Source organism: Lacerta agilis, chromosome 12 (genome assembly GCF_009819535.1).
Source record: "Lacerta agilis isolate rLacAgi1 chromosome 12, rLacAgi1.pri, whole genome shotgun sequence".
Taxonomy (NCBI): domain Eukaryota; kingdom Metazoa; phylum Chordata; class Lepidosauria; order Squamata; family Lacertidae; genus Lacerta; species Lacerta agilis.
In genome coordinates this window covers 48,773,807-48,792,984 of record NC_046323.1, presented here as the reverse complement: position 1 = coordinate 48,792,984, position 19,178 = coordinate 48,773,807, and the positions used below count along the sequence as shown (strand labels likewise).

General features: G+C 47.3%; 1 protein-coding gene across 2 annotated transcripts in view; it reads right to left on the bottom strand.

Annotated features, from left to right (window-relative positions):
* Window positions 1-19,178, bottom strand: part of PLCD1 (phospholipase C delta 1) — a 56,441-nt gene continuing 37,263 nt past the window's right edge. The window contains exons 3-15 of one of the 2 annotated variants that reach the window (XM_033165705.1): window positions 17,834-18,062; window positions 14,773-14,902; window positions 13,481-13,712; window positions 12,476-12,677; window positions 10,945-11,089; window positions 9,314-9,463; window positions 8,912-9,040; window positions 7,441-7,585; window positions 5,517-5,633; window positions 4,559-4,737; window positions 4,279-4,411; window positions 1,475-1,624; window positions 1-419 (exon numbers count right to left, since the gene is read on the bottom strand). In XM_033165705.1, the coding sequence (XP_033021596.1) occupies window positions 328-419; window positions 1,475-1,624; window positions 4,279-4,411; window positions 4,559-4,737; window positions 5,517-5,633; window positions 7,441-7,585; window positions 8,912-9,040; window positions 9,314-9,463; window positions 10,945-11,089; window positions 12,476-12,677; window positions 13,481-13,712; window positions 14,773-14,902; window positions 17,834-18,062 (2,033 nt within the window). In that variant the 3' untranslated portion in view covers window positions 1-327. The remainder of the gene's footprint in view (window positions 420-1,474; window positions 1,625-4,278; window positions 4,412-4,558; window positions 4,738-5,516; window positions 5,634-7,440; window positions 7,586-8,911; window positions 9,041-9,313; window positions 9,464-10,944; window positions 11,090-12,475; window positions 12,678-13,480; window positions 13,713-14,772; window positions 14,903-17,833; window positions 18,063-19,178) is intronic. The other variant, XM_033165706.1, reaches the window with a different exon arrangement.

Genomic DNA, 19,178 nt, shown 5'->3' with positions numbered 1-19,178 from the left:
CCCCCGGGCCTTAGTTTGCCTACCCATGATGAGGAGGATAGCCCAGCTTCCCAACCACAACAGAACGTGGCATTTTACAGGCACTTGGAACAACACTTCTCCACGATGCTTTCTAAACGCAGCAAGAGGGCTTGCACAACGACCTCTGCGGTGGTTGGCTCGACTCATTTGTCCATTTCCTGCTCTCCGAGGATGTTGTAGGTATTCCACATCGGCTGAAAACCAGGGTAGTGTTTGAGGTCCCTCTCTTCCCAGCTTGGTAGGCAGGTTCATTTGGAAAGGGACTGCAGGGACCCCTCCCTTGAGCGGTCCGAGAAAATTGTCCTTTTAGTAAGCATCCGTAATATTGATGTGCACAAAGAGCGTGGCAGAAGGGTACTGGTCTCCGTTCTTTGTCAAGAGATGGATGTGGCGATAGCCTGGAGATTATCACACACACACAGAGAGAGAGAGAGAGAGAGAGAGAGAGAGAGAGAGATTACATCAAACATTGTGGTGTTCTCTTCAATTGGTGTATTTCAAAAGCTGGCACTGGGAGTAGCGACAATCAGACTCACACAGGCCAGGGGGACTGGGGGATGCAACATAGAGATGGGGGAGAAATTCAGTTTTAACGTGGCCTAATCCGCTCTTCCCAAAACAAGACACAACATCCTGAAAAAGCAGATAGCCTTCGAAACCTGTACATCTCTGAATTTTGCAGTGTAGTTCTCCAGCCACAAATCTGCATATATTAAGAGAAAGTGTGCTATAAACTGGTTTCTCTGAAGGTGGTCAACTCTTTCTCTTACACGTGTCACCAATAATAATTCAGAAAAGTGTGTCTTGGATTATCAGGAATTTGGGAAGCGCTGCCTGATGTGGGCAGTAGAGGGCGCTGTGCTCCTATAAGACACCTGGGAGGTTCGTAAACAGTGTGATTTATCTGTTGTTGCAGACCCCTTGAAATTAACGAACCCAAGTTAGCCATGTTAATTAACTGCACAGGGTTTACTCTGAGTAGGACTAGTGTTGGTTACGGCCCTATCCCCTGAATTTCAGCCCACAAGGCTTATTAACTACGAACCCCAGAATTTGGGATTCCTTCCAAACCTGTGTCACAGTTTTGCAGTCATTTTGCAGCACACACACCCCCCCACGTTTTGCAGCATGCCCCCCCCCCAACTGAGTAATTGATACGGGTTCAAACCCAAAAATCCAACAATGTTTGATTCACTCCAAACCGGTGCCAAAGTTTTCACTGCAAAATGACTGCAAAGCTTTGGCACAGGTTTGGAGAGGATGCAAAAATTTGGGGTTCGTAGTTCATGAAGACCTCCCAACCATATTGAAAGAGACATTACACTTAAAAAGGAGAGAGAGCCTTTTTTAAAAAAAAAGAACAACACCCAGTTGTTAGCTGGCCCCAGAAACTCCCTGTTACCCTAAGCTTCAAATGAAGATTTGCTCTGAAGGTTAAGATGGGAAGACTCACCTTGCTTCAGACTTGTGAAGGGAGCTGTGAATTGCCCGATAAAGTCATTTTTGGTCGACGCGTCAAAGTCTTCCACCATGAAACGAACCAGAGCGAGCTGAGGGACGTCAATGTCAAACTCAAACGCTTCATTCCATCTGGGGTTAAAGCCTGGCAAAGGGGAGAGAGAGTGTTAGGTGAGGAAGGAAGGAAGGAAGGAAGGAAGGAAGGAAGGAAAGAAAGAAAGAAAGAAAGAAAGAAAAACACAGGCAACACAAGAGATGTACAAGTTTGAACATCTTTCCAGTAGGCTAGATCCGTAAAAGATGGAAAAATCTGGCCACATCCTTGATCGATAAAAAAGATGCTCTGAGACTCATTTTTCCTTCTCTCTCTCTCTTTCTGCCTGAGCTACATCAACAGAAGCATAGAGTGCTGATCAAGAGAAGTAATAGTCTCACCCTATTTTGCCTTGGTCATACCCCACTGGGAGTCCTGTGTCCAGTTCTGCACACCACAAGGATGTGGACAAGCTTGAGGGACATCTAGGAATCTCAACTGAAGCATCCATGACAGATGGCCATCCAACCTCTCTGCTTAAAAACCTCCAAGGGGAGTTCACCACCTTCTGAGGGAGTCCGTTCCACTGTTGAACAGCTCTTACCATCAATCATGAATCTCCTTTCTTGTAGCTTGAAGCCACTGGATCGGGTCCCACCCTCCAGAGCAGGAGAAAACAAGCTTGCTCATCTTTCACATGAAAGCCCCTGAGATATTTGATGAATAACGTATCTCCTCGTCTCCCTGGTGTGTAAGCTTTCGACATGCCAAGGAGATCGCGCCATTGTGGGAGTTTCCAAAACAGCAATCCCCTTCACCCCAACGTCTTGCAAGGTGTTATAGCCTTTTGAGAGGACTGTACCACATGCATGTCTGCACACTTCAATCGGTTTTCAGTTGGGCTGAGAGCCACGCAACCCATTGCCCAAAGTTGGGAGAATATACAACCAAGGCTTTTGCCCGCTATTGGTATTTTCGGATTCAGGATCCCTTTCCCCTTCCAAGAAGCAATGAAAGGCCCTTTTGTAAGGCATCTTGGACAAAGAAGAACAGCTCCAGCTTTTTCCTTCACCGGGAAACAAATGAACAAAGCTGCTATTGAATCTCCATTTACCCAGCTACAGCAAGGAGAAAAGAGCCTCTCCAAGCTAGGAGCCAAGGGGGTTTTGTCAGAGTAGCAGCCCAGAAGGTATGGCAGCCAAAATCTTGGTCCTTTTTCAATCACTATGCAGCAGAACCACTGGAGTGGACTTGAAGCTCATGGTTTCTAAGTGCCTTGGTGTCATATGGACTGGTTAGATGCAGAGGAATGGTGGGAGGAAGCAGCTGGGAAACCCCCAATGGAAGAAGACTCAGAGCCCGGGGAGTGGTGGTGGGATGACAATGAGCAGTCAGAGGGAGAAGACTGGGAAGAGGAAGTGTTGGGAACTGAAGAGGTAACAGGGTTTATGAGCAGAAAGAGGCTGTGGCAGAGAGAAATCTAGAATGAGAAGCAGAAGCTGAAGCAGGAGAGGAGAGGAGGCCAAGAGGCAGCGATGAATTCAGCTGGTGAAGACTCACAGGTGTCTCCTCCTCCTCCTGTGACAAGCTCCCCTCTCCTCTGACCTCCCAGAACCAGAAGAGGCATGAAGTGGGACGAGGAAAGACAGGCATACAGGCACAGTGTCAGATTGCTGCAACAAGCTCATCTCCTTGCTCGTCTCCCAGAACCAGAAGAGGCATGAAAAGGGCAGAGGTGAGGTTGGCTTCACAGAGGCACAGTCTCCAATTGCTTGGGGAAAGCCCTGAGGAGGCGGGGACTTCCAGTCTCGGCAACTGATTTTCATGGAGGAAGACCACCGGGAATGAGCTGCTGTACTCATTAGGCCTGACACTCAACCAAGTCTGTGGAGATCGTGTTTTTGCTAATAAAGAGCTAACTCCAGCTTTGAACTGTGTGATTACTGACTGGGGGCTCCTGCGGCATTTGAGGACAAAGTTGCAAGGGATGTTCGGAGACAGAAAGTGACTTGTGTCAAAACTGTGAGCAAATGTGAGCTTGAAGAAGGACTGGCCATCTTTATCTCCCGGGTGAGAGATAGGGAAGTAATTGAGAGAGAGCTGGGAGGGAAAGGTGCTATGAGCGAGAGGCGCAGATGCCATCCGATCAGATTAATTGGTTAGTTTAAAGCAGGAGATTCCAAACTATTCCTCCTGGAGTGTGCTGGATGAGGAGAGGGGAGCGCTTGAGCCTGAGCCTCCTAAAACACTAAACTGTGGTTAGGTCCAAACCATATTAAACAAACCACAATGCTGTTTGCAATCTGGAGGTGATTGTGGGATGTAACAAAGGCAGTCAAATACAACATTTCCTGTATGCCCAGAGTGGACACACAGGGGGAATGTTGCTCCAGACAGGACGGACTTCCTGTCACACCTGGTCTGGAGCATCCTCCCCTTGCATGTGACCAGGTAAATGGGCGTGACCCTGGCAGACCCTATAAAGAGGCTAGTCATGCAGCCATCTTCCTCTTGCTTCTTGACCTCTCTTGTCCCTTTTTCGCCTTATCCCATTGATGCCTTTTGCTCTCAGCCAGCAGCATATGGGCTCATCCCTCACAAAGGATGAACTCACGCTTTCAGGATCATGCTGTGAACTGAATGTGAGTAAACCTCATCATTACTTTTAAAACTAAGACTGTTGTGTCATTATTGTTTTTAAGAGGGGGCAAAGGGAATTTAACAGGATTTCTCAGGAAACATCAGAAGGAAGCATCTCCTCTTACCGTTGTTGTCAATGACGGTGGTTTGCTTCTTCTCGTTGTCCCTCTGGACGCCGTGGATCTCGACTATCACCCTGGGGTCCACAATGGAGTTCTTGCTCTTGTTCACCTTGGGCAGTTGCTGGCCTGTGATGACCTGTAAGAGAGAAAGAGGCGGAACATTTGTTGGGTCTTGAGTGCCCATCATGACTTGGAAGCCTTCCAGGGGACAATAAGGAACAGCACTGAGCCACCAACTTTGGACTTCAGAGAAATGCATGTAATCCTCGTTTCCAATTCCTACCTTCACCTGGAGTTTCTTCCGGGTGCACCATGGCCCTTCTGAGACGGCCTTGGGGTTGAACCTGGACTGCTCGTCCCGCAGGAATTCCGGCTTTAGGACGTACCCACAAAAGCCGTTTTCCTGGAATCGGCCTTGGTAGACATCCATATCGGTTCCCTTGGACTGAAAATTCAAGGCAACTGGGGGAGGAGGGGGAGAAATACGTACAATTAATTGGCAAATTATTATTTTAAAAGGCAATGCTTCATTTAGGTATGTATGATCATTAGTAGCCCTTAACCCATTGAATGGGGCACGGTAGCAGATTTACAGTAGAAGAAGAAGAAGAAGAAGAAGAAGAAGAAGAAGAAGAAGAAGAAGAGTTTGGATTTGATATCCCGCTTTATCACTACCCGAAGGAGTCTCAAAGCGGCTCACATTCTCCTTTCCCTTCCTCCCCCACAACAAACACTCTGTGAGGTGAGTGGGGCTGAGAGACTTCAGAGAAGTGTGACTAGCCCAAGGTCACCCAGCAGATGCATGTGGAGGAGCGGAGGCGCGAACCCGGTTCCCCAGATTATGAGTCTACCGCTCTTAACCACTACACCACACATTGTCGTGTTCTGGAAAAGTAATGTAGTTCTTGCTTTCGATTACTCCACAGAGAGTTGTTGTACAGCTTCCGGAGAACGCTGAAACTGCACCTGTTTACCCTGGCTTTTGACACTTGAGGTGTATATACCTTAAGACCCGCCTCATTTTTAGGACTGTAATTTGTTTTGAACCAAGTTTAATATTGTGTTTTAATGTTGTAAACACTCCGGCGCCTTAAAGGGGAGGGCAGGTGATAGACAAACAGACAGAAAGGCAGAGATAATATTACTTCACAGCCCCCTTTCATCCCCCGTTATTCACAACTAGATAAGCCATGTTGATTTTAAAAACCCAGTTGGCCTACTCCTCTCCCGTCTGCATTTACCAATCTGGCACCCCACATTCCACATGTCAACGGGGTTGTAGTTAGACGAATCCGTCCTCCATCCCGCAGGGTAGATTCTACTCAGATGCCCGATGTTGTGATGGATAAAGTCGGTCCCTGGAATGAGAACAGGAAAAAATGACAATTTCTTTCTCCTCCTCTAATAATAATGGAACTGTGGGAGAGCTGGAGTGACCCAGAGAGACAGATTAGGGTTGTGAGGGCGGAAAACGCTTCTTCGTACAACACATAATTAAGGTATCCCACATGAGGCTCCAGTAAGTGTTGGAAATGTAAAGGAAAAGAAGGCACTTTTTCATATGTGGTGGAATTGCAAAACGATTAAAAATTATTGGGATACGATTTATAATGAAATTAAGAAAATGTTTATGATAATGTTTGTAAAAGACAAGAAGCTTTTTTTAATTAGGCATTTCAGGTCAAGATATGCCAAAAGAGAAGAAAAAACTTTTTATGTATGCTACGGCTGCGGCTAGGATGCTAGCCCAAAGAAGGAAAAGTGATGAAATACCAACCAAAGAAGAATGGCTACAAAAACTGATGGAATATGCTGAAATGGCGAAGCTAACAGAAAGACTTAGAGATAAAGACAACAGAGAATTTTAAAAAGATTGGGAACCATTTATGTTGTTGTAAGGTTTTCAGTGGCTGCTCATGAGTAACCAGGCTGATGCAGAAACTTCTGAAACTAAGTTTCTTTATTGTGCAATTATATACAGTGCAGCTAAAGAAAAGATGTCCAGCTCATCCTTCGGCAGAGTCCGGGAATGACCCCTTCTGGTTCTTTGCCCAACATAAAAGGCGTGGGATGCGGAACCCCCACCTACCCCCTCTGCGTCTTTCCCCCCTGCGCAAATGGGGAGACGGAAGGGGTGCTTCTCCTCCAGCCTCTGCCTGGTGCGAGGGCTCTCTTCCCCTGTCAGAGCCCTGACTCCTATTTCCTGCTCCCATCTCCCCCTCCCCACTAGAGGACTCACTGCTTCCCCCACTGGAGGAAGATGAATTACTCAGCATCTGGGATGGGGGCTCGCGATACCGATAAAGCCCTGGCAACTCCTTGCCTTCCGGCGAGGGCAGTCCTCTGACAGTTGTATTTACAGAAACAATGTAAAGAAATGGACTCACAAAGCAGGGTTTGAGTAAGCACTTGCAATTAGCAAAAATAAACACAGACATTATAAATGTGATGTTAAAATGATAAGAGATAATGATAACTAATATAAAGAATTTATATGAAGATAGAACAACGCAAGCAAGGGGAGTGAATATGTAAAAAACCAGAATAGAAAGTTGAGGGAAGTCGGGGAGGGGGGTCTGGGGAATGTATTCCATTGATTTTGATGAATTGAAATGTTAGCATGATAAAAATGTAAAATTCAATTAATATTTTTTTTTAAAAAAAGGCTATCACACATGATTGTGGCCACTGGGATCTGACACAACAAATCTACCAACCATTATTAGCACCGCTGGCCAAACAGAGCTTCCAGGTTCAGCAGCGGTATACCTGCATTTGGGTGGTGCCGGAAATGAGAAACAGGGGGAAGGAGTGGTTTGGCAAGCCCTCTGTGTAAGCTTATAAGATGGGGGGAGTTCAAAAGTAGGGGAGACATCCCCCCCCCAAAAAAAACACAGCATGAGCATGATCGATAGCCATGGAATGCTGACTGATTATTAGGGGGGAATAAATAGAAAATGAGGGGGTGGGTTTGAATGGAATTTCCTCGCAGTGGGCTGGAATGGAGTATCCTGGGAATGGGCATGGCTGGCTAGAATCGTGAAAAGCAGCACACTCCACACTGCAGCGTTTTACTTCAGGTCACACACACACATGTTCTTGGGTTATGTTCAGTCGGTGGATCTCTCTTTTGAACACACCAGACCAGGCAGGGGGGCTACGTACCAGATTCCTGGGCCAGCTTCAAAGCTTTGCTTTCGCTGAAGGATGACATTTCATTGCAATCGGCATTACCGAAACCTTGGAAGTGGACGCTTTTGCAGTAGACCACCGTGTCAGATAGCTCCTGGGCAAGCTTCAGTTTTTCACTCTAAAAAGGGGGGAGGAACAAGGTAGAAAACTTAGAATTCATCATAATTTCAGGGGCGGGAGGCAGGGCGTGAAACAACCCACTAGCTTCTAAATCTCAAAAGTTGTTAGTCAATGCTCGTCTTACTCAGAGTAGACCCATTTAAATTAATGAACGCCAACGGGTCTGCCCTCTGAGTAGGACCAGCACTGGGTACAACCCCAAATGTGACCAGCACACTAGCAGGTAGGTGGCTTATTTGCTAGGATTCAGAGTGATGCAGCGCAGTGGTTTTCAAATTATGTTTCAGGGAGCACTGGGGTTCCCTGGATGTTTCTCAAGGGTTCCTCCACGAGAACAACAGCAATGGCAAATCCTCTTCCTTGAAAGACAGACCGCCTACCACTGTTCATTCCTTTCTCTTCAATATACAGCCCCACGAGAGTCTTGGGTGCGTTCCAAGGCACATATATAATGCCAACAGGAAAAGAATGAGGTCCAAGAAGACCAGCCAGCGCCCCACATGGTCCCTTCACCTATCAGGAGCTGCTGGGATCCAGGCCAAGCTGCTGCCCCAAGTGGTGAGCCAATGGGGTCTACTTCTCCATGGAACACCCTCAAGCCCTTGGCTGACCTCACAAACAGGAAGCAGTATAAGAGGACTTCCTGTCCCAGCTGAGCCTTGCTTGAGCAATCAGGGCCACACCGTTGGTTGTTCTTGGGTCATGACTTCTGCCTTGCTCCTTGACTCCAACTTATTCTTTAGTGATGACTACTGGTTTGTTCAATGTCAGCTTTGACAGCATCTTAAAGCATGTCCTGGTATGGCTTCCTCCATTCTCAGAGGCAGTATGAGAACTGTATGTGAGAACAGGATGCTGGACTAGATGGGCCTTGGGCCTGATCCGGCAGGACCTATCTTCAGAAGTTCTTAAGCACGTCTGTGGCAAACGGGTAACGCAGAAAGGAACCCCCAAAGCCCGAAAGTGTCAAGATTGGACTTGGATCCGAAATATGTTTACTCAGAAGTAAGTCGCAATGAGTTCAGTAAACCTTACTTCCTGGTAAGGGTGCTTGGGATTGCCACCTTGAGCTGTAATCCTTTGCACACTTCCCCAGGCACTGACACAGTGGGACTTCCTTCTGAGAAACACACACACACAGGACCACACTCTTAACTGCTATGATAACATATCATAACGACAGAGACGTGAAGGGATAAATTAACTGATGCGGAGGGATTCTGTGAATGCTGCATGGAGCGGTGTTCCCAAAATCCATGCTAGCAGTTGCTAAGAACACCCAAAATCAGGGCGTGGAATTGCTAACATGGTCCGCGAGGCTCACCGTCGTTTTCCTCTCCACCTCAGTCTTCACAGTTTCGTCTTCCATTTCAGCCGCTTCATCCTCATCAGAGACTTCTTCCGTCTCTGGGCTCAGCTTCTTCCCTTTCACCAGAATCTTCCCCTTCAATTGCTAGAGGGAAAGGGGAAAGGGGAAAAGAGATATAACAGCGGTAAAGGGTGCAATTGGTGGAACAGGATCAGTATCTCTGGCCCTGGGAAGGAGGACTACACCTCCTATCATCTCAAACCATCAGCCAATGCTGTCTGGGGCTGAGGGAAGTTGTAGTCCCGTTGTAGTTCCACAACATCTGGAGGGCCACAGGTTCCCCACCCATGACTTAGTTTGTCAACCAAGATGGCAGCTGCAGCATTTTACGTGCTGATAAAATGCAGTTAAACTCACCTCCGGCGAAGGGAGCTCGGACGCATCTGAGTCGACTGGCGCCACCAAAAGCATGTCTTCCAAGATGTTGTGCATGTGGTATGCTATCGTTTTCTGCTGCTCGAGACTACAGTGGTTCTCCAGGGATATGATGACAGGATAAGGAGAGGTCTGCGGGGGGTAGGGGGGTGGGAGAGAGAACAGTGACATTAATACATGAATAACTGCTGTTTTCCTCCTGTACGAGTGACTCCAGTCCTTGAGCTCTTCAAGAAAGGTCCTGATCTGCTGGGTTCTTGCTTTTGAGGAAGAAAAATCAAGCCCCCCCCCCCCCCCAGAGCAGGGCCTTCTTTTTTATAAAAATAATAATAATTTAAATGTTATTAATTTTCAAGAAACATTATCCAAATAATTGGTCCTCCCCCAGAACACAAGTCTAATGCAACACATGTCTTCATACATCTATGCGCATGGGTAGGCAAACTAAGGGCCGGGGGCCGGATCCGGCCCAATCGCCTTCTCAATCTGGCCCGCAGAAGGTCCGGGAATCAGCGTGTTTCTACATGAGTAGAATGTGTCCTTTTATTTAAAATGCATCTCTGGGTTATTTGTGGGGCATAGGAATTTATTCATTTCCCCCAAAACAATATAGTCCGCCCCCCCAAAGTCAGAGGGACAGTGGACTGGCCCCCTGCTGAAAAAGTCTGCTGACCCCTAATCTACGGTGTGTGCATGGTTGGTGGGTGCCAGACATCAGGGTGTCCATTTGAATAAAGGGATGTCATATTTTAGCAAAACCACCAGGATCAGTTGCATCATTCAGGGTGTGTACTCTCTCAGTTAAAGGTAAAGGGACCCCTGACCATTAGGTCCAGTCGCGGACGACTCTGAGGTTGTGGCTCTCATCTCGCTCTGTAGGCTGAGGGAGCCAGCATTTGTCCGCAGACAGCTTCCGGGTCATGTGGCCAGCATGACTAAGCCGCTTCTTGCAAACCAGAGCAGCGCACGGAAACGCCGTTTACCTTCCCGCCGGAGCGGTACCTACTTATCTACTTGCACTTTGACGTGCTTTTGAACTGGTAGGTGGGCAGGAGCAGGGGCCGAGCAACGGGAGCTCACCCCGTTGCGGGGATTCGAACAGCCAACCTTCTAATCGACAAGCCCTAAGCTCTGTGGTTTAGACCACAGCGCTACCCACGTCTCTCAGTTAGATTCTCAGAAAAAGCAATTGTCCCACAGGTGCTGAAGTCTCCCTCAATGAAGTCCATCAGATCCCTGCACTGCTTTACTTCAGGCATGTAGGTTTTTTGTTTGTCTGTGCCAAGATTCGACCAAGATTTTTTTTTATGACACAAGAAGAAGAATTATTGGTGTATATGTATTTGTTTAATTTCAGTTAGGTGATGGGTTAATGTTGGTGTTTTATTTGTTTGTTGTAAAATCAATAAATTCTTGTTAAAAAAAAAATAAAGCAATAAATTCACCCGCGCGTTTTAACTGACTGGGACTTTTTTTTTCTGAAATGCCTGTTGTTGCTATTTTCATTTCTTGCTCGCGGCATGTCTCAAAGTGTCATGCAATGATACAGAAGGCATAAAGATATTTAAAGCTAGGGTGCTGGCTGGGGGGGGGGGGAGAGGAGCCGCCCTTACTTTGAAAGCGTAGTTCTTGATAGCTTTGATGGCATCGCAGAAGAGGATCTTGGAGGTGAGCGTGTAGCCGTGGTAAATGACAGGCTCCGAATTAGGCCCGTCCCAGCAATCCAGCTCCACACACCGGCAGCCTTTGGTCAGGGCTCTGCAAAGGAAACATCGCAGGGTCTGTTGGGAGTTGTTCAAAACGAGATTCCCAGAAACGGCGAAAGGAGGAGGTGCCCGTATATCCGGAGCTGCATTATACCAAGTCAGACCATTGGCTCCATCTAGCCTACACCCTTGTGCAAATTAATTGAAACAAAGCGTGTTTTCCATCTTAATCATAATCCTGTACTGTACTCAAAACAAACACGAAAATTCAGTTGATTATTATGGTGTCGGAAGCCTGCAGCCAACAGAAGGAATGATGCGCTCGCCACAATATACTGAGGTTCTACGAAGGAGAGTTATTCCAGAGCTGGAAAAGAGGTATCCTGACGGTACTGGGATATTGCAGCAGGACCTAGCCCCCTGTCACAGATCGAAAGTGGTGAAGAAATTCACGACAGAGCAGCAAATACAGGTACTTGATTGGCCAAGGAATTCCCCGGACGTAAATCCCATTGAGAATTTGTGGGCCGTATGCAAAAGCCGCCTCCATGCTGTAGACTGTACAACTATGGAGAAGCTCATTCAGGCGCTGATTCAAGTGTGGCACAGGCATCCGAAAATCAACAGTGACAGTTCGAAACTAGTAGACTCCATGCCAAACCGTGATCAAATGCTGCTTAAAAATAGCGGAGGTCATATCCGTTACGAATGTACGTATATGTGAGTTTTGTACATGTATACGTGAGTTTTGTACAATAAACTACATTGTTTGTTTCAATTAATTTGCACAAGGGTGTAATACTGTTGACACTGACTGGCAGCAGCTCTCCGGGGTTTCAGGGAGGGAGTCTTTCCCAGACATGTCTGCAGATATTGGGGTTGTACCTGGGAACTTCTCCGCACAAAGCAAATGTTTTGCCGCTGAGCAGTGGCCAGAACAATGGCCGTTTCTCTCCCAAGACCTACGGTCCCAGAATGGTTTGACAAACAATCTGTCCTCCCAGGGAACTCTGGGGATTGTAGTTCTAGGCGGGGGAATAGGGATCTCCCGACACCTCTCAACACCCTTAACAAACTATAGTTCCCATGATTCTTTGCGGGGGAAGCCACGACTGTTTAAAGTGATACCGCTTCAAATGTAACGTGTGGCTAGGACCCAAGGCTGCTCACAAATGTTTTCCCTACCCCAGCCTTTGCTGACCTGATGGCTTCCAGATCTTTCGGACTATAGCTCTGAAACAAATTGTTTGTCTGGGATTCTGAGGAGCACCAAGTTGCTGGGTGTGACCAGTGCTGCCCTTTTTAACTTCCCACAATGCCTTGGGTGATGCTGTGCCCCGGGGGCACTGTGGGTAATTAAAATGGAAGCACCTCTCCCAGGCCCCTCGGACAACTTTCTTGGCTCTTCCATCAGAAGAGGGGAGATGATGCGCCTCACCTGATGTAAGCCTCGGTGCTGCTGGGTCCTCTCAGCTGGTCCTCCATGAGGTAGGTGTTGTGCGAAGACGATATGTAATAGTGGCTCAGCGGCTGGGTCATGTCCTGGTACACGGGGATGTGAGCTTGATTGAATACATTTCCGTGGGGAGACAGCAAATACATCTGGAAGCCATCTTTGGTCATGGCGTTTTGTCCCTTGACTGTAAAAAAAAGGGGGGATACAATGGGGAGAGGGAAACGAGAAAACTGAGAATGGGGCAGGCTACGACTACATGGCTTTTTTTGTGGGGGTTGGGGGGTTGTTGCCAGCTTTTAGACATTGAATATTAAGTTTTAATGCTGATTTTCAGAAATTAAATCTTATTGTTTTCCTTTATTGTATATATGTGAGCTGCTTTGATAGTTTTACTGGTGAAAATTGCTCAAGAGAGAGTGGCGGGGAACTATAGCAGGTGTCACCAAACTTTTTCAGCAGGGGGCCACTCCACTGTCCCTCTGAGCTTGTGGGGGGCCGGACTATATTTCCAGGGGGGGGAGGATGAACGAATTCCTATGCCCCACAAATAACACACATTCTACTCATGTAAAAACACACTGATTCCCGGACCATCTGCGGGCCAGATTTAGAAGGCGATTGGGCCAGATCCGGCCCCTGGGCCTTAGTTTGCCTACCCATGAACTATACACTATAGCCTACTCATACCACCAGAAAATTCTTCCTGATGTTTAGTCAGAATCTCATTTCTTATAACTCGAATTCATTGGTTCTGACCCCACCCTCTGGAGCGGGAGAATGCTTCACCTGCCATTTGACAGCCCTTCAGATATTTGAAGATGGCTACCACCTCAGCTCTCAGTCTCCTGTTCTCCACTCTAAACACACACCCAACTCCCTCAGCCATTCCTCATAAGGCTTGGCTTCCAGATCCTTCATCGTCCTGGCTGCCATCCTCTGCACGCATTCAGTGTAAATATTGTCAAATCCAAAGGGTTACAAACATACCGCTTCCGTTGGGTTCGTATCTCTCAATCAGAGAGAGGGCCAGCTCAGGCCCTGCATCCTCCTCGCGCTGTTCTTCTCGGAGGAACCTCACCAGATCCTCCAGCGACATCATCGCCTGGCCGTTGGAGTGCTCAGAGAAGATCTCGTCGATCTCGCTCCGTTCGGTCAGTATCTTATAGAATTCCTCGATCTCGTCGTCTTCCAAAGTGTCCGTCTGGGATTTGTCGCATTGCTGTGAACGCAGAGAGAAGAGGTAAAAACCAGTCTTCTTTATGGGTTGAAACCTGAACCAGGGCTAGACAATGCAAAACAGATACGGGTCATTGGGAGAGGTCAGCTTTGCAGCCATGGTTGGCAGCTGTTGCCGAGGTACCACACCTTTTTCTCCCTGTTTTAGGGCTGAATCAGACTTGGCTAAATAAAGTGGGGGAAGGAAGGGTGGATTCTGGAAGCTAGAAAAGGGAGCCGCCATGTTGAGGGCTTCAGAGTAGAGAATAAGGATTCTCTCAATTTTGGTTTCCCTCAGTTTCTCATTTTTTCCCCCAATCTTAAATTCAGTTTCCACATTTCCACATCACTTTGTGCTTCTTCTTCTTAAGTCCTCATGGAACTGCGTTAGCATTTTAACATACATTTATCCTAAAGTACCTATGCTCATTCAAACACATGCATCGTGCTGAACCCAGAAGTGACCCAAAAACGTCACAAAAGGGGAGGAATTGAGTGTTTGCAGGCTTCTCCAATGGTGTTTCAAATGGGGGGGGTTGCCTGCATTTTTGTATGCGATCTTGCCTAACATACACATTTCTTCCATGCTTTTTTGTATTTGTGTGTGTCCTTTTCTCTAGCCATATGCATTTTATGGCAAACTGCATTGCAAAATTCAGACAAGTGTGAATTTTGAAGGGCAGTGTGTCAATTCGGTTTGTGTATTTTTCCAGAAAGAATTCAGTAGGTTCGGCTTTAAACGTGAACCAAACTGAATTTCTGCTCCATTGCTGTTCGGTGTGCTTTAATCCACTTTAATTATGCAGATCAAAATTTCCAATATTCAACTGAATCCCTCCTACAAAATTCTGAGAGTCAGGAATACACACACACACACACACACACTGGTCTAATGAGTGCAAATCCTACCCTTTCCATATGCTTTACTCAAGAGGAGGTCCCACTGGATCCCATCAGGCTTCCTTCCAGAGAATGTCCATAGGATCAGGTCCCTACCGTTTCATGAAACACCACTGCCTCATAACAAAATACGCTTGCAAGTGAGCGAATTAAATTCTCCTTACCTCAAAGATATTCCGGGCATAGTTGTCATCGACTTGTATGTTGACTTCTTTCATAAAGTTCTTGAGCTCTTTAAAGCTCATCTTGTTGTCTTTGTTCTTATCCGCCTTCCGCAAGCAGGCGTGTATCCAGCTGTTCAGTCACTTGTTAAGGGGCCTACATCAAAAAAGAACCTCCCCTCCCAATATTACTATCCTAAGCTTTTTGGGGGCGAATGTGTGTGAACGCAGGTGGCTCCGGTTTCAAAATAGGTTTATCTCGGCCTATAGCTAGGCTGTTTGTCAGACTCCACCCTTGGTCACTTTGGGTAGGATATGCATCTCTGAAGTGGCACCGAGGCAACATTGATGCTATGCTGGCCCACTCATAAGGCAAGGTGAAGCAAATGCCTCAGGTGGCAGATCCACAAAGGCAGCAGATCCAGTCTCCAATGAGAGCATCGCCTGCTCCTGCGGTGGCAACAGGAGTGTGGCGCCCACCTTGGAGGCAGGATCCACCATCTGCTTGGCAGCCTGCCCCTTGCCACCTCTACCTCTCAGCAAATAGGGGACGCTGGCTGGTTTCCTCCCACCCCTAGGGAGGAAATGGTATTAATTGTCCCCTGGGGTCTGCAGCCACCTGTCGAGATTCAGAGCAGGCCCCTTTCCCCCCGTGATGACCTTTGATCCCCACTTCACCTGTCTGGTAAGGTTGAGTAGGTTTCGCCCCTTGATCCCGATGTAGATTGTTACTCTCGCTTTGTCCCAAATGTAGATTTTCACCCATCTCTTCTTCACTGGCGGGAAGAGGGCGCCATTTTGTGGTTCGCCTCAGGTGCCAAAATGTCTCGGGCCGTCCCTGCACAGGGCTATCTGTCACCGACTGCCCTGTGGTCAGGCGCAGGAGACTGAGGGAGGCAGGCAAAAGATGGCCCCAGAATGTGGTCCAACGAGATTGTCCCCTTCCCTTGCCCTGCAAGGACATCTGCCACCGACTGCCCAGTGGGCAGGCACAGGAGACTGAGGGAAGCAGGGAGACAAAGATGGCCTCACAACCAGGTCCAAATGGAGCACCCCCACAGAGCCAACTGACACCAACTGTTCTGAGAGAAGGATCCTAATGAGCAGCTGTTCTTATATCAACTGGTTGTGATGGTTTTACTGTAGTGTTTCTGTTTTACCTGTAAACTAGCTAGGGCCGATCTGTATCCTTCAAGGTGGTATACAATAATTCAAAACAAAGCTGAGATGCACAAGCCCTTTGTGAGGTAAAAACAACCAGCATGGATGTACTCTGAGGTGTGTGCATGTAGAAACTGGTTTACAGTACAAGTTAAATTTTTCATCCATTACAGTGGTACCTCGGTTTACGAACTTAATCCGTTCTGGAAGACCGTTCTTAAACCGAAACCGTTCTTAAACCAAAGCATGCTCTCCCTAATGAGGCCTCCCGCCGCCAGTGCCCTTCCACCATTCGGATTCCGTTCTTAGACCGAGGTAAAGTTCGCAAACCGGGACACTACTTCCGGTTTTGCGGAGTTCGTAAACCGAATCGTTCGTAAACAGGGCTGTTCTTAAACTGAGGTACCACTGTGCTCTGCTCCTGCTCACCAATAGAATTTGGCCTCCAGAAGGGAATGTGGCCCTCGGTCTGTAAAAGGTTCCCCATCCCTGATTTATATTAATGGTGCATATGACACATTTGCAAAGCACAATTCAACATGCTAAATGCTCTGGAGGAAGTCATTTAAAGGTTGCAATGACACACACTCAGATGTGTGTGTACACACACACACACACACACAGGGAGGGAGAGAGAGAGCAGTGTTGTGAATCAGTGCTTGCATCACATTTCAAACGGATTACTAATCTTTCCCCAAGCGTACCCAAATATTAAAATGCCCAGCTAATTATAATACAGGTAATTGCAGCTTCAAGGAAAAACCTCTGACTTGCACTAAACAGAGCCAGCAGGAGTTGACCTCAGTCAAACCTCGGCTCAGAAAGGCAGTTGGCTTTCAAAATGTTTGAACTGGATCAAACCCCTGGCCGACGAATATCTAAATTTAGAAGTCCAAGCTTGAACCTCAAAAGCAGCGTCAATCTCGTGCTTGTCTATGAGAAGCCAGGGTTTTCCAAGAAAACGGCCCAGATCAGAAGGCATGATCGCTGCATGCCGGTAATTATGCCCCATCAAATGGGCTGTGTCTATCTCCGCTGCTTAACCATACCCAAATAGGGACACGTTTTCACTCCGTTAAGAAAGGGCTTTCTCCAGACTCCAATGCCGTCCTTCGGGGCACCGATTTAGCAAACATAACGGCTGGTTCTCAACCCAGTGGTGGAGAAGAGGAGTGAGGAACCTCAGGCCCAAGGGGCCTTCAGTATACTTGAAGGAGCATCTCCACCCCCATTGTTCCACCCAGACACCCAGGTCCAGCTCCAAGGGCTTTCTGTTGGTTCCCTCCCTGCGAGAAGCAAAGTTACAGGGAACCAGGCAGAGGACCTTCTCGGTGGTGGCGCCCTCCTAGTGGAATACCCTCCCATCATCAGATGTCGAGGAAATTAACAACTATCTGACTTTTACAAGAAACCTGAAGGCAGCCCTGTATCAGAAGGTTTTTCATGTTTGATGTTTGAATTGTGTTTTCAATATTCTGTTGAGAGCCGCCCAGAGTGCCTGGGGAAACCCGGCCAGATGGGCGGGGTATATGTAATAAAATTACTACTACTAATACTACTACTACTCTCCTCAGGCCACACCCCCTACTTGCCCCGCCTCACACCTTCCTTGAGTGTTCGTGCCTGGCCATAATGTCTCCTTGGACTCTGAAAACTCCTATTGCTTCCCTGATGGAGGCTACAGAGGGTTGTGTGACTCTGTGTAGAAACTAGTCTTCTGTACAAAGGGAACATTTGCATTTGACGCTCCGCCCATTTTGTTCCTGGCCCCACCCACCACCAGCAGATGTCTCTCCCCCCCCCCCCCGGCAAAACAGAAAGGTTGCCTTGAAAGGAATGAGGCTCTCAGGTTACAGCTGGATATAAATGCGATAAACAGCTCTGGTACGAAACCAAAGGATACTGTTGTAATTTCTGCCGCTGGCTCATGGAGTTGCTCTTTGTGATGATCTTGGCCAGGCCTGCCACCCAGTGATTGGCATCAGCTTCAGAGCCAGCTATGAGGTCCAGGTTCTTCCTGTGGTCCTTGAATATGATGGAAAAGCAGCGATGCTCGGGTACGTCCTTGCAGTATCTTTCCATCCCTTCCGTCCTGTGGCCTGCCCTGACGTCTTGGATATCCTCGATGGAAACTGCAGGAACAAACAGGTCGGGTTTTTTTATTATTATCAAGAGCGAGCTATGAGCCCAGCCTTATCTGCATTTTGCAGAGGAACCAAGCAACATTTCCAGCGCTCTGGTTTGCTCTTTCCCCACAGCGTCTTAACCCGAGTACAGTGGTACCTTGGCTTGCGAATTTAATCCGTTCCGAATGCACATTTGTAGGTCGAAAAATTCGTAAGTCGAAAAAAGCGATTTCCCCATAGGAATGCATTGGGAACGAAAAATTCAGAAAAAATTGTAAGTCGAGTAAACCGCATCTAAAATTTGTACGTCGAGTAAACCCCATCTAAAACCACCAACGGATGTCCTTCAGATGTCGAAAAAATTGTAGGCGTGCGGGCACTTTTTTCATTCGTAAGTCGAAAAATTCGTATGTTGAGTAATTCGTAAGTTTTAAAAAGGTTCTAGCACCTCTCGATTAAGACCAAAATAATAATAATAAAGTAAAAGGAGATGTAAGGGAGAAAGATACAGAGTATCCCCTTTCATTTGGCTCGAACCACCAACCTTCTGGTTAATAGCCAGACACACTGACCCACTGCACCGCAGCTGTAGGGTTAAAAACACACTTGCCATCCAACAAATCAGGACTTTGGTGATGGGAAATGCACAAGAAAGTTCAGGATAATGTTTGCCTGGCACAACCTCCCTTCCTACAAATCAGAATGAATGCTGAATTAATAGCCAATGCCATCTAACTTCCCTGAAAACTTAGTGCAAACGAATCAGGATGAATGCTGGGGGAACAGGTTGCGTGGAATGGGCTGGTTATTTATTCATCAGTCATTCTGATTTGTTTGTAAGGCGGTTCCTACAATTGCCTGTGAACTGAAGTCGCTGGTGCACCACTGAGCCCTCAACCTGCAAAACAGCAAGAGTCTGGAACCGGTTTGGGTTCCTCATTGCAGTTTGAAAACAAGCCGGTGTGTGTTCCCACAAGGAACGGCTCCCTGGACGTATTTTCGCACTTCTGCTTCTCATATGAGCTAGGAGCGTGGGGTGCATGTGAGATACACATTGTGGTTTCTAGAGCTATCAGTTGCAAGAAGACATTTCAGAGAAAGGGGTTCAACTGCCTAGCACAA